General features: G+C 43.4%; 1 protein-coding gene across 2 annotated transcripts in view; it reads left to right on the top strand.

Annotated features, from left to right (window-relative positions):
- itpr2 (inositol 1,4,5-trisphosphate receptor, type 2) overlaps positions 1-12,215 on the top strand; it is a 266,776-nt gene that overhangs the window by 208,384 nt on the left and 46,177 nt on the right. For both annotated transcript variants that reach the window (XM_060843021.1, XM_060843020.1), the window contains 3 exons: positions 7,327-7,519; positions 9,483-9,608; positions 10,847-11,022. In XM_060843021.1, coding sequence (XP_060699004.1) covers positions 7,327-7,519; positions 9,483-9,608; positions 10,847-11,022 — 495 coding nt within the window. The remainder of the gene's footprint in view (positions 1-7,326; positions 7,520-9,482; positions 9,609-10,846; positions 11,023-12,215) is intronic.

The raw sequence follows: 12,215 nt of genomic DNA, 5'->3' as shown, positions 1-12,215 counted from the left end.
ATGCCCTGTCAGAGTTTCTCCTCTATTTCCGTTCCCCCCCCCCCCCCCCCCCCCCCCCCCAATGGGCTGGGGGCGTTGCTGGCAAGGCCTCTGGAGACCTAATTGCCCTGGCACTGCCAGGCATTTCAGAGAGCAGTTGGGAGTCAGCCATGTTGCTATGGGACTGGAGTCACATATGGACCAGACTGGATAAGGACAGCCGTTTCCTTCCCAAAAGAACATTGTGTTCTCACTGCGATTGGCATCATGGTCACTGAAACTGGATGTCAGTTCCAGATTTATTTAACCTTTTGTGGGCTCAGTTCTTCACCTGTTGAACCATTGAATACTGAGCTGTTGGATTTGACTCACTGGAATTCATTCCCAAAGTGTGCCTCCATTCATTATGATCCTGCTCAATTGTCCCTCAAGCTTATTGTTACACCTTCTCATGAATTAAGAGCAGAAGTAGCCCATTTGACCCATCGGGCCTGTTTTGTCATTCAACAAGATCATGGCTGATATGATGATTCCACATTCCTGCCTTGTAACCTTTCACCCCCTCTCTCCTCCATTTATCCAGAACCTATCTACCTTCGCTTTAAAAATATTCAAAGACTCTGCTTTTGTCACTTTTTGAGGAAGAGCCTTCCAAAGAAACTCAGCCCTCTCTAAAAAGAAAAACAATTGCTTCTATCTTAATTGGGTGATGTCCTTATTCATGATCAGTGACGCCGAGTTATAGATTCTCTCTCAAGCTTATCAAAACTTATGCAGTTATTATTAGGGCCCTAGGTGGTAGTGTAGAACAGAGACACCAAGGGGTTCATATGCTTAATTCTTTGAAGTTTATGTCATATGTAGACAGGATGGTTTAGAAAATGTTTGGTACACTTGCCTTCATTCTTTGAGGAGAGGAGTTGGGAAGTCATGTTGAGGTTACATCACACATTGGTGAGGCCTCTTCTGGAGTACTGTGTTGAGTTCTGGTTGCCCTGTTATAAGAAGGATATTATGAAGCTAGAGAGGATTCTGAAGAGATTTACCACAAGATTGCTGGGTATGGAAGGTTTAAGTTATAAAGAAAGGCTGGGACATTTTTCACTGGAGAGTAAGAGGTTGAGGAGTGACTTTATAGAGGTTTATAAAATTATGAGGGGAATAGATAGAATCAATGGTAGGTGTCTTTTCCCTAGGATAGGTGATTACAAGATTAGGGGGCATATTTTTATGATAAAAGGAGAGAGATTTAAAGAAGACATGAGGCATAATTTGTTTTATGCAGAGGGTGGTCAGTGTGTGGAATGAACTTTGAGGAAGTGGTGGATGCAGATGCAGTGACAATGTTTAAATGACACTTAGATGAGTATGTGAGTAGGATGTGTTTGGAGGGATATGGGCCAGGAGCAGGCAGGTGAGACTAATTTGATTTGGGACTATGTTCAGCATGGACTGGTTAGACCAAAGGGTCTGTTTCCATGCTGTAAAACTGTCCATATTTATTAGAATCATAGAATCCCTACAGTTTGGAAACAGGCCATTTGGCCCAACAAGTCCACACTGACCCTCCGAAGAGTAACCCACCCAGACCTGTTCCCCTACTCTATTACTCTACATTTACCCCTGACTAATGCACCTGTCCTACACATCCCAGAACACTACGGGCAGTTTAACATGGCCAATTCACCTAATTTGCACATCTTTGGATTGTGGGAGGAAACTAGAGCACGTGGAGGAAACCCACGCAGACACCCGGAGAATGTGCAAACCCCACACAGTCACCTGAGGCTGGAATTGAACCCAGGTCCCTGGTGCTGTGAGGCAGCAGTGCTAATCACTGAGCCACTGTCAAGACCCCTTGGATCTTACACATTTAAATCAAGTTGCCTCGCTCTCCTAAACGTCAGCAGCTACAAGCCCAGTCTGTTCAATCTTTCCACATTAGGCAGCCTTCTCATTGCAGGGATGTACATCTTGTCTGAACTGTTTCCAACACGCTTGCATTCTTCCTAAAATAAGGAGACCAATTTGGTACAGGGATTGTACTCCATATACCAATATCCCTGAAGTGACTGAGGGCATTTTGCATGTTTAAAACAAAATACAGAAATGTGATCATCCTGGATTCCTGTAAGTTCATTACCATTGATAACCTTTACTTAATCAGCTTCCATATGAAAAGCCAGGTATTGAAAATAACACGAGTGTCCAACTATAACCGTCACTTACTATACAGTTTGACAACCCACATTGTGGGTTGGTCCTTAGTGCTGTGGGAGGTGAAGCTTTATGTGGATGGATCTGCAAGGGAACAGGAAATGCTGACTCGCCTTTTGTTATGGTTTACTAACACACCATCCCTATAAGACCATCCTGTAGAACGAATGTTTTTTTTTCATATAGGGGTCTGGCAGCATCCATGGAGAGTGAAAACCAAGTTAATGTTTCAGCCCTGCAGTCTTTGATCAGAACGGGAGAGGTTTAAAGTATGATCAGCTGTGACCAAGGGCGAAGTGGGTGAAGGACTGGAGGGAGGTCTGCGATAGGGTGGACGTCAGAGCAGATTGAAAGACCAAGCCATAGGGAGCAACAGTGGGGCAAGGAGCTTTATCTAAATACGGAGGCTCAGCTGGTGCTGAGGTCCCTCACAGAGTGAGGGACCCGGGTTCGATTCCAGCCTTGGGTAACTGCCTGTGTGAAGTTTGCACATTCTTCCTGAGTCTGCGTGGGTTTCCTCTGGGTGCTCCAGTTTCCTCCCATAGTTGAAAATGTGTTGCTGAAAAAGCGCAGCAGGTCAGGCAGCATCAAGGAACAGGAAATTCGACGTTTCGGGCATAAGCCCTTCATCATAGTCCCATAGTCCAAAGATGTGCAGGTTAGATGGACTGGCCATGGAAAAATTGTCCATAATGCAGACTAAGTGGGTTAGCCACGGAAAATGCAGGGTTACAGGGATAGGGTGGGTCAGGGTGGGTTACTCTTCAGAGGGTCGGTGTGAGCGAGAAGGGTCAAATGGCCTGCTTCCTCACTTCCATAGGGATTCAGTGATTCTGCATTCCATCTGCCACTCTTCGGCCCATTGGCCCATCTGATCAAGGTCCTGTTATACTCTGAGATAACCTTTTTCACTGTCCACTAAACAGAAGGTGTATTTAGTCGTGGTATCAAATTAAAGGAGATGGAAATCATAGTAAATGATTCACTGGGGTGCAGGTATGTAGTTCCTTGAAAGTGCAGTCGCAGTTAGACAGGATGGTGAAGGCAGCATTTGGTACACATGCCTTCATTGGTCAGAACATTAAGCATCAGATTTCAGACGTCACGTTGCGGCTATACAGGACATTGGTGAGGCCACTTTTGGAACAGTGTTCAATTCTGGTCGCCTTTCCATAGGAAATATGTCGTTAAACTTGAAAAAGTGCAGAAAAGATTTACAAGGATGTTGGCCAGGGTTTGAGCTATAGGGAGAGGCTGAGTAGGCCGGGGCTTTTTTCACTGGAGCATCGGAGGCTGAGGGGTGACCTTATAAAATCATGAGGGGCATGGATAGAGTGAATAGTCAAGTGGAAGACTCCAAAACTAGGGGGCATAGACTTAGGGTGAGAAGGGAAAGATTTAAAAAAGGCCTGAGGAGTAATGTTTTCACGCAGTGGTTGGTTGGTGTATGGACCGAGCTGCGAGAGGAAGCGGTTGAGGCTGGCACAATAACAACATTGAAAAGGAATCTGAGCGTAAAAATGTGTTGCTGGAAAAGCGCAGCAGGTCAGGCAGCATCCAAGGAGCAGGAGAATCAACGTTTCGGGCATAAGCCCTTCTTCAGGAATCTGAAAGGAATCTGGACAGGTATATGAATATGAAAGGTTTAGAGGGATATGGGCCAAATGGGACTAGGTCAGGTTGGGATGTCTACTCAGCATGGGTGAGTTGGACTGAAGGGTCTGTTTCCGTGCTGCATGAGTCTATGATTCCATGGTTACGGAGACTGGTGTCGTGGAAGGTGAAAACATGGAGAACCCAATAGTAAAGGAGGGCAAGGGATGAGAACACAAGTGTGGGAAATGTGGTAGATACAGATGACAGCCCCAATGAGGGCATAAGACTTCTCAGAAGCATGTTCTTAAACCTCTGATTTCAATAGTTAACTGAGTTGCTAATGTCATCAAACATTATAAAGGTGTACAAATTTTCCAGCTGCCACACTTACAATGTTCACACTTGGAGAGTCTCATTTTATTCCTGGACATGAAATAAACCAAGACCAGCAGTCTGTCCCTAGTAGGCTCAGTCCAATGAGACTCCAAGTAACAGCAGATCGAATCATTCACCATGTATTGAAATTGACATGCAATTTACTCAAGAAATCAGTCAGTGGAACAAAGCATCTTCCACACAAAGTGACCAATTTTAAACTCCCCCATCAGTCAGTTATCCAGCCCAGTAACTATCAGTGCTCCGAGTCTCGGCTATGTCCTAATTAAAGGAAACCTCCTAATTTGACTCCATCCAAATTAACTCTAGAAATGGCAGCACTTTCTGCAACTAATATGCTAAAGAATGGGATAACCATGAGCCATAAGCAAATGTCAAACCAAAGCAAATGATTGAGGGTGACATATACATTCTTTTAAAATTCACTCTTGGGATAGGGATGTCACTAGCAAGACCTGTACTTATTGTTCACCTCTCGCTGCTGAGTGGTGGGACATATTCGGGAAATTTCAAGGCTAGTTATAAGCCCAGCTCACTGATACAAGCTAGAGATCAGACCAGGTAAGGAAAGCAGCTTAGGGCAATCTAACTACTACATAGTCACTATCATACTACATAGTTCCCAAATTACTTTGAGCTGAATGTGAATAGCTGCCTACTCTCGATGACCTGAATCTAACAGATTAATCATGGCTGGAAATGTTTACTGTTTCTGTAGGTGTCTCTGGAATAAAAGAATGACTAGAGTAAGATTAGGGCCAATCAAGGACAGTAGTGGGAAGTTGTACATGGAGTCCGAGGAGATAGGGGAAGCACTAAATGGATGATTCTCACCTGTATGTACACTGGAAAAGCCAATGTTGTCGAGGAGAATACTGAGAAACAGGCTACTAGACTAAATGGGATTGAGGTTCACAAGGAGGAGGCATTAGAAATTCCAGAAAGTGAAAATAAATAAATCCCCTGGGCCTGATGGAATTTATCCTAGGATTCTCTGGGAAGCCAGGGAGGAGATTGCCGAGCCTTTGGCCTTGATCTTTATGTTGTCATTGTCTACAGGAACAGTGCCAGAAGACTGGAGGATAGTAAATGTTATCCCCCTGTTCAAGAAGGGGAGTAGAGACAATCCTGGTAATTATAGACCAGGGAGCCCTTACTTCGGTTGTGAATAAAGTGTTGGGAAAGGTTATAAGAAATAGGATTTATAATCATCTCGATAGGAATAAGTTGATTAGGGATAGTCAACACAGATTTGTGAAGGGTAGGTCATGCCTCACAAACCTTATTGAGTTTTTTGAGAAGTTGATCAAACAGGTAGATGAGAGTAAAGCCATTGATGTGGTGTATTTGGATTTCAGTAAAGTGTTTGATAAGGTTGCCCGTGGTAGGCTATTGCACAAAATACGGAGGCATGGGATTGAGGATGATTTAGCGGTTTGGATCAGAAATTGGCTAGCTGAAAGAAGATAGAAGGTGGTGGTTAAGGGGAAATGTTCATCGTGGGGTTCAGTTACTAATGGTATACCGCAAGGGTCGGTGTTGGGTCCACAGCTGCTGTTATTTTTATAAACAACCTGAATGAGGATGTCGAAGGATGGGTTAGTAAATTAGCGGACAACACTGAAGTCGGTGGAGTTGTGGATAGTGCCGAAGGATGTTGTAGGTTACACAGAGACATAGATCAGCTGCAGAGCTGGGCAGAGAGGTAGCAAATGGAGTTTAATGCAGTAAAGTGTGGGGCGATTCACTTTGAAAGGAGTAACAGGAATACAGAATACTGGGCTAATGGTAAGATTCTTGGTAGTGTAGGTGAGCAGAGTGATCTGTGTCAATGTAGATAGATCCTTCAAAGTTGCCACCCAGGTTGATAGGTTAAGAAGGCATATGGTGTGTTAGCTTTTATTAGTGGAGGGATCACGTTTCAGAACCGTAAGGTCATGCTGCAGCTTTTCAAAACTCTGGTGCCGCCTCACTTGGAGTATTGCGTACAGTTCTGGTCACCGCATTATCGGAAGGATGTGGAAATTTTGTAAAGGGTGCAGAGGAGGTTTACTCTGATGTTGCCAAGTATGGAGGGAAGGTCTTAGAAAGAAAGTTGAGGGACTTGAGGCTGTTTTTGTTAGAGAGAAGAAGGTTGAGAGGTGGCTGAATAGAGACATACAAGATAATCAGCGGGTTAGATAGGGTGGACAGGGAGAGCCTTTTTCCAAGTATGGTGATGGCTAGCACGAGGGGACACAACTTTAAATTGAGGGGTGATAGCTATAGGACAGATGTCAGAGGTAGTTTCTTTACTCAGAGTAGTAGGGGAGTACAGTGCACTGTCTGCAACAGTGGTAGACTTGCCAACTTTAAGAGCAGTTATATGATCATTGGAAAGGCATATGGACGAGATTGGAATAGTGGTAGGTTAGATGGGGTTTAGATTGGTTTCACAGAGCGGGGCAACACTGTGGGCAGGGGGCTGTACTGCATTGTAATGTTTTTTAATTCATGGGATGAGGATGTTGCTGGCTAGGCAGCATTTTTTGCCGGGAAGGCAGTTAAGAGTCAAACACATTATTGTGGGTCTGGAGTTACATATAGACCAGACCAGGTAAAGATGGCAGTTTCCTTCCTTAAAGGACACTAGTGAACCAGATGGGTTTTTCTGACACTTGCTAATGGATTCATGACCATCATTTGATACAATACAATTGACCATACAATTGATTCCAGATTTTGATAGAATTCAAATTTCACCATCTGCCGTGGCGGGATTCAAACCGGGTCACCGGAACATTATCTGGTTCTGTAGGTGAAGAACCCAGTGATACTACCACAAGGCCAGCGCCTCCCCCCCAAATAAAACACAACATGGTGGGGATCCCCTTCCAATCCTCCCTCACCTTCACCCACCCCTCCCCAAAAGCTGGTTATACTCTCACTTTGAATTAATCTACTTGCAAGTCACCTCAAAGTTGCTGTGCCAATGCAAGGTCAGATATGGTGCACATGCCAAGGGGTGAGTTGCCTGCTGTTGTTTTAACCCCGTGCTGTTGCTGCACACTCGGGGAATTCAGTGGCTACTTTGCACCAATTTATACCGGAGAAGAGCGTGAGCAATAGTCTTGACCCGATTCTGCCTTCCATCCTCAGATCGTGCGGCATGACCGAACCATGGAGAAAATAGTCTTCCCTGTGCCCAGTATCTGTGAATATCTCACACGCGAGTCCAAGTGTAAGGTGTTTAACACCACAGAGCGAGATGAGCAGGGCAGCAAAGTCAACGATTTCTTCCAACAGACTGAGGACCTTTACAATGAAATGATTTGGCAGAAGAAGATTAAAAGTAAGTAATCGGGTTCGGATCTGCTCGGACTTGTTTAAGGAATTATTAATTAGCCCGTGTGACTTGTGGTATTTGTACCTGATTTTGGCATTCCTATAAGAACTGGGGGTTATGGGTAACATGGTACTGACAGTGTTTATTACAGTTCCTGATATATACTGCAGCTAATGTATGAAGTAAGAATTTTCCATGGTTTGTGAGTTTTGAGGAGATTTGTAGCTCAGGTTGAGGTTCTGGATGTAGGTTTGCTCACTGAGCTGGAAGGTTCATGTTCAGATGTTTCGTCACCATACTAGGTAACATCAGCTGATCAGTTAAAACATTAGCACACTTGCATCAGCAAGTCATGCTTCAAATGGCTCCAATAAGGATGGGGACTCGAACCTTTCTATCCCCTGGTCACATGCTCTGACACAGTGATGTGCATGTCTCTTAAAAGTAAACTGCATACCATCTTGAGACATAACACACCTTGTGTGTCAATGTGACCAAGTAAGGAGAAATTATTTCCTGCTTTAGACAAGAAATTACTTCACATCTATCCTCCTTCACATCAAACTTTATTCGTTCTTTTGTCAGACTTTGTTTTTGCATTTTCTAAGAGCTGAGGTTTGCTGTACGATTTGTTTGACACTTTTGCCCTTTGCAGGGTAGATTAGGCATGACGTAGGCCTGAACGAGGCCTATTTGTGAGTTTACACAAAAAAAACAGTGGACGAGGATCTGATCAGGGTCAGCTTTGATGTGGCCTATTCTGTGCCAAACATGGAAGATGGGCAAGTGGTTAGAACCCTGTTTGGAAGAGTGCTAACAATGTGAACTCTTGTGATTATTTGAAATGGGAGAAAGTGAGGAGTGCAGATGCTAGAGACCAGAGTTGAAAAGTGTGATGCTGGAAAAACACAGCAGGCCAGGCAGCATCCGAGGAGCAGGAGAATCGACGTTTCGGGCATAAGCCCTTCATCAGGAATCCCTGAAGAAGGGCTTATGCCCGAAACGTCGATTCTCCTACTCCTCGGTTGCTGCCTGGCCTGCTGTGTTTTTCCAGCATATTTTTCAGCTCTGATTATTTGAAATGTTTGTGTTTGTCCTGATGAGTTCGACAGCCTGTCTTCTGTACAGCAATATTACCGCTCAGTTCCTGAATGAATAATTCTCTCAGGATTACTAGCCTTATATTAGCTAGTTCAGCCATTGTGGGGCTGCAGTGATGTTGTAACAAATAATGCCACTTTGTAAAAATGTGACAGCAATATCATCTGCCTTTTCTCCTGCCTTACCTCCCCACCAACCCAGCAACCCGTTATCCCATCCTCTAATCCTCCTTAAACATGTCTATCTTCAGGACAGTCCAGTATTTACCTGTATATTGTGTGTGCGTAAAGCATAAACATTTTATTTTAAAAAAAGCACACTCCCTCTGGAGAAGAACTGCTGACCCAATAGGTATGTTTCAATTTGGAAAGGCATTTGTTCAGACAGACCTGGATATAATATTTCCAGTTGTTCTGGAATCTACAATTTGTGGTCATAGATGTGAAATAAAAATGGAGAATAGTGGAAACGACACACCAGATCTAGCAACGTCTGTAGAGTTAGAAACCTAGCTAATGTTTTAAGAAATTTCCGTTATGGCCTTTGATAAGCACTGGAAAATAATTCACAGGAAACGGTCCTCAGAGACCAGAATGGGGGAGTATCTACCATATGCAGTTACAATGTCAGAGCAGCGAGTATTTATATGAGGCAGAAAGGAATAGGAAGACTTGCCAATAGGGGCTGATGGGTGGAGGTTCATATGGACAATATATACCAGATGGGCTGAATGGCCTTTTTCTGTGTTGAAAATTCCCTAACAATTGTGTTGGGAGCTATAATGTGTGGAATTGTGTAGCATCACCTCTGTCCCGGAAGAAGAATTTTGATTGGAAAGGACTCCTCATTACCTTCTTTCTTTCTTCAGATAATCCAGGCTTGTTCTGGTTCTCGAAGAACATATCACTGTGGGGGACCATTTCATTCAATTTTGCAGTATTTATCAACCTAGCCGTCGCACTTTTCTATCCCTTTGGGGATGATGGCGATGAGGGTAAGTTGGAAAGTACATTTCAAAATGGATTGCTTTGGTTAGTGCGCTGTGATTGCCCACTTCCTCGGTTGACCTGGGAAGAGAGAGTGTGGACTGTGATTTGCAGGTTGTATTCTTATAGAGGAGATGGTGACATGCTCATGTCTCTGGACTAATAATTCTGAGACCCAGGCTAATTCTCGAGGGTATGGGTTCAATTCCCACCAGACGGTGAAATTTGAGTTAACTACAAATAAAAACAGTCACCAAATGGTGACCACATCAATTACTCAAATATGATTCGTGACCTTTAGGGTGACACCATTCACAGTAAGCACAGCAGGTGGAGGGATGACCTCGCAGAGGTTAGTAAAATCATGAAGGGCATAGAAAAGGTGAATAGCAAAGATCTTTTCCCTAGGGTAGGGAAGTTCAGAACTAGGAGGCGTAGTTTTAGGGTGAGATGAGTAAGGTGTAAAAGGAGCATGAGAGGCAACGTTTTCAACACAGAGGGTGATTTGTATGTGGAATGAACTGCTGGAGGGAATGGTAGATACGAGTACAATTACAACATTTAAAAGACATTTGGATAGGTACATGAATGGGAAAGGTTTGGACGGTTATGGACCAATAGGATAAATATACAGGTCTTTTCCCTGGGCAGGGGGAGTCCAGAACTAAAGGGCATAGGTTTAGGGCGAGAGGGGAGAGATATAAAAGGGACCTAATGGGGCAACTTTTTCACACAGATGGTGGTGTGGTGTGTGGAATGAGCTGCCAGAGGAAGTGGTGGAGGCTGGTACAATTACAGCATTTAAAAGGCATCTGGATGGGGATATGAATAGGAAGGGGTTAAAAGGATATGGGCCAAGTCCTGGGAAATGAGACTAGATTAGATTAGGGTATCTGGTCAGCATGGGTTAGTTGGACCTGCAGGCCTGTTTCCATGTAATCTATCTATAATCCTATAAGTGGGACTAGTTGATTGGTGTGGACTGGTTTGACCAAAGGGTCTGTTTCCATGCTATATATCTCTGTTATGAGTTTAATCACTTGTCTGTCCCTTGTCTAAAATTATTGTACTATTTTAGCCACACTGTGAACTTGACAGTAATCTGGCCCTTTATTAAAGATGATTCCAGTTACTGCATTGGGGAAGGTGATCATCAAGGATGTATTGTCAGAGTTCCACTAGAGTTATGTTAATGTTGTTGTATTTATTAACATTCATTCACTGACAGTTTTTCTGCTCTTTGCAGGTACCATCTCTCCACTGTTTTCACTGTTGCTCTGGGTAGTGGTGATTGTTTGCACTGTTTTACTTATACTTCTGCCGAAACCTCATGGAATAAGACTGTTTATTGTATCTGTAATGTTCCGGTCCATATACACGATTGGTCTCGGCCCCACACTCATACTCTTGGGTGCTCTCAATGTAAGTAGCCTCACGTATCCCTGAGAAAATGAACAGAAACTGATGACGGTATTTATCAGAGTGTACTTTCATTGCTAAGGAAGGTAATAAATGAAAAGGAAGCCTTGGGTTTATATAGGAATTTTCATGATGATTGGACATGCTAAAGTGCCTTACAGCAATGAAGAACTTCTGAAGTGCAATCAGTGTACTGACATAGAATTATACTCATTTACCGAATTGATGATCCCAATGAGCAGTCTTGTACAACTCAAACACATATCGGAAATGGCAGAACACAGGAAATTGCATTTGATCAGCTGTTTCACTTCCTGTCCATTAATTTCCTGATGTGTGCCCCCAAATTTATAGAGATACCACATTGTGCTCTGGGTCTGGACCACTAATACATTCGAATACTGCCGGGCATTTGTACCGTGTGCTTTGATGTGTAAAACCCAGAGGCAGGAGTCCGAGCCTACTGTAGTCTTTGGGTGAACTGGGGCGAGATGATGCCAGCCCAGATCAGGGCATGCCAACATAATCCAACCCACATTTTAATGTCATTATTTATTTCTATCTTGTGAAAACTAATTTCAGAAAGAGAACAGTTTTGTGGTTTCTTTCATTATAGTTGAGGAACAGGTCTATGAAAATCTGAGGTGCTCCAACCTCTTTCCCCTGTTGGTGCAAAAGTGTTATTACCTTGCGATTTGTGTATTTATACCATAAGACATAGGAGTGGAAGTAAGGCCATTCGGCCCATTGACTCCATAATTCTGAGCATAGGAATTTATGATAAAGAGGACTTCATTATATTTAATTGTCTTGCTGTCAGGTTGGGTTGTTACATACAGGCATGATGTAATTGTCACTGGCCTAGTAATCCAGGCATTTGGACTAATTCTCCAGGATTCAGTCAAAGTCTGAGGCCAATGTGTATGGATTGAATTAATTTCCTAACATTTTAGCTTTGAAAATGAGGGCAAATGGAATGTAGTTGAATGCAAAATGTACCTGGCCCATGAAGGGGTGCTGTTGTCCACTTCAATTTCTACAACTGAGAGAGAGAAACGTTTTAGTTCGAATTCAGAACTAGATGGAACTGAGAAAGTGACATTATGTAGCAAACTGGGTTTGGAACATTGCAACAAGTATACTGCAAGTCAATTGTGTTTTATTATTGGAGTCGTAACGCTAACCTAATAGTTTGG

Source organism: Hemiscyllium ocellatum, chromosome 23, assembly GCF_020745735.1.
Source record: "Hemiscyllium ocellatum isolate sHemOce1 chromosome 23, sHemOce1.pat.X.cur, whole genome shotgun sequence".
Lineage (NCBI taxonomy): Eukaryota > Metazoa > Chordata > Chondrichthyes > Orectolobiformes > Hemiscylliidae > Hemiscyllium > Hemiscyllium ocellatum.
Note: the sequence above shows the minus strand (reverse complement) of the source record. Positions and strands in the feature narration are given on the sequence as shown.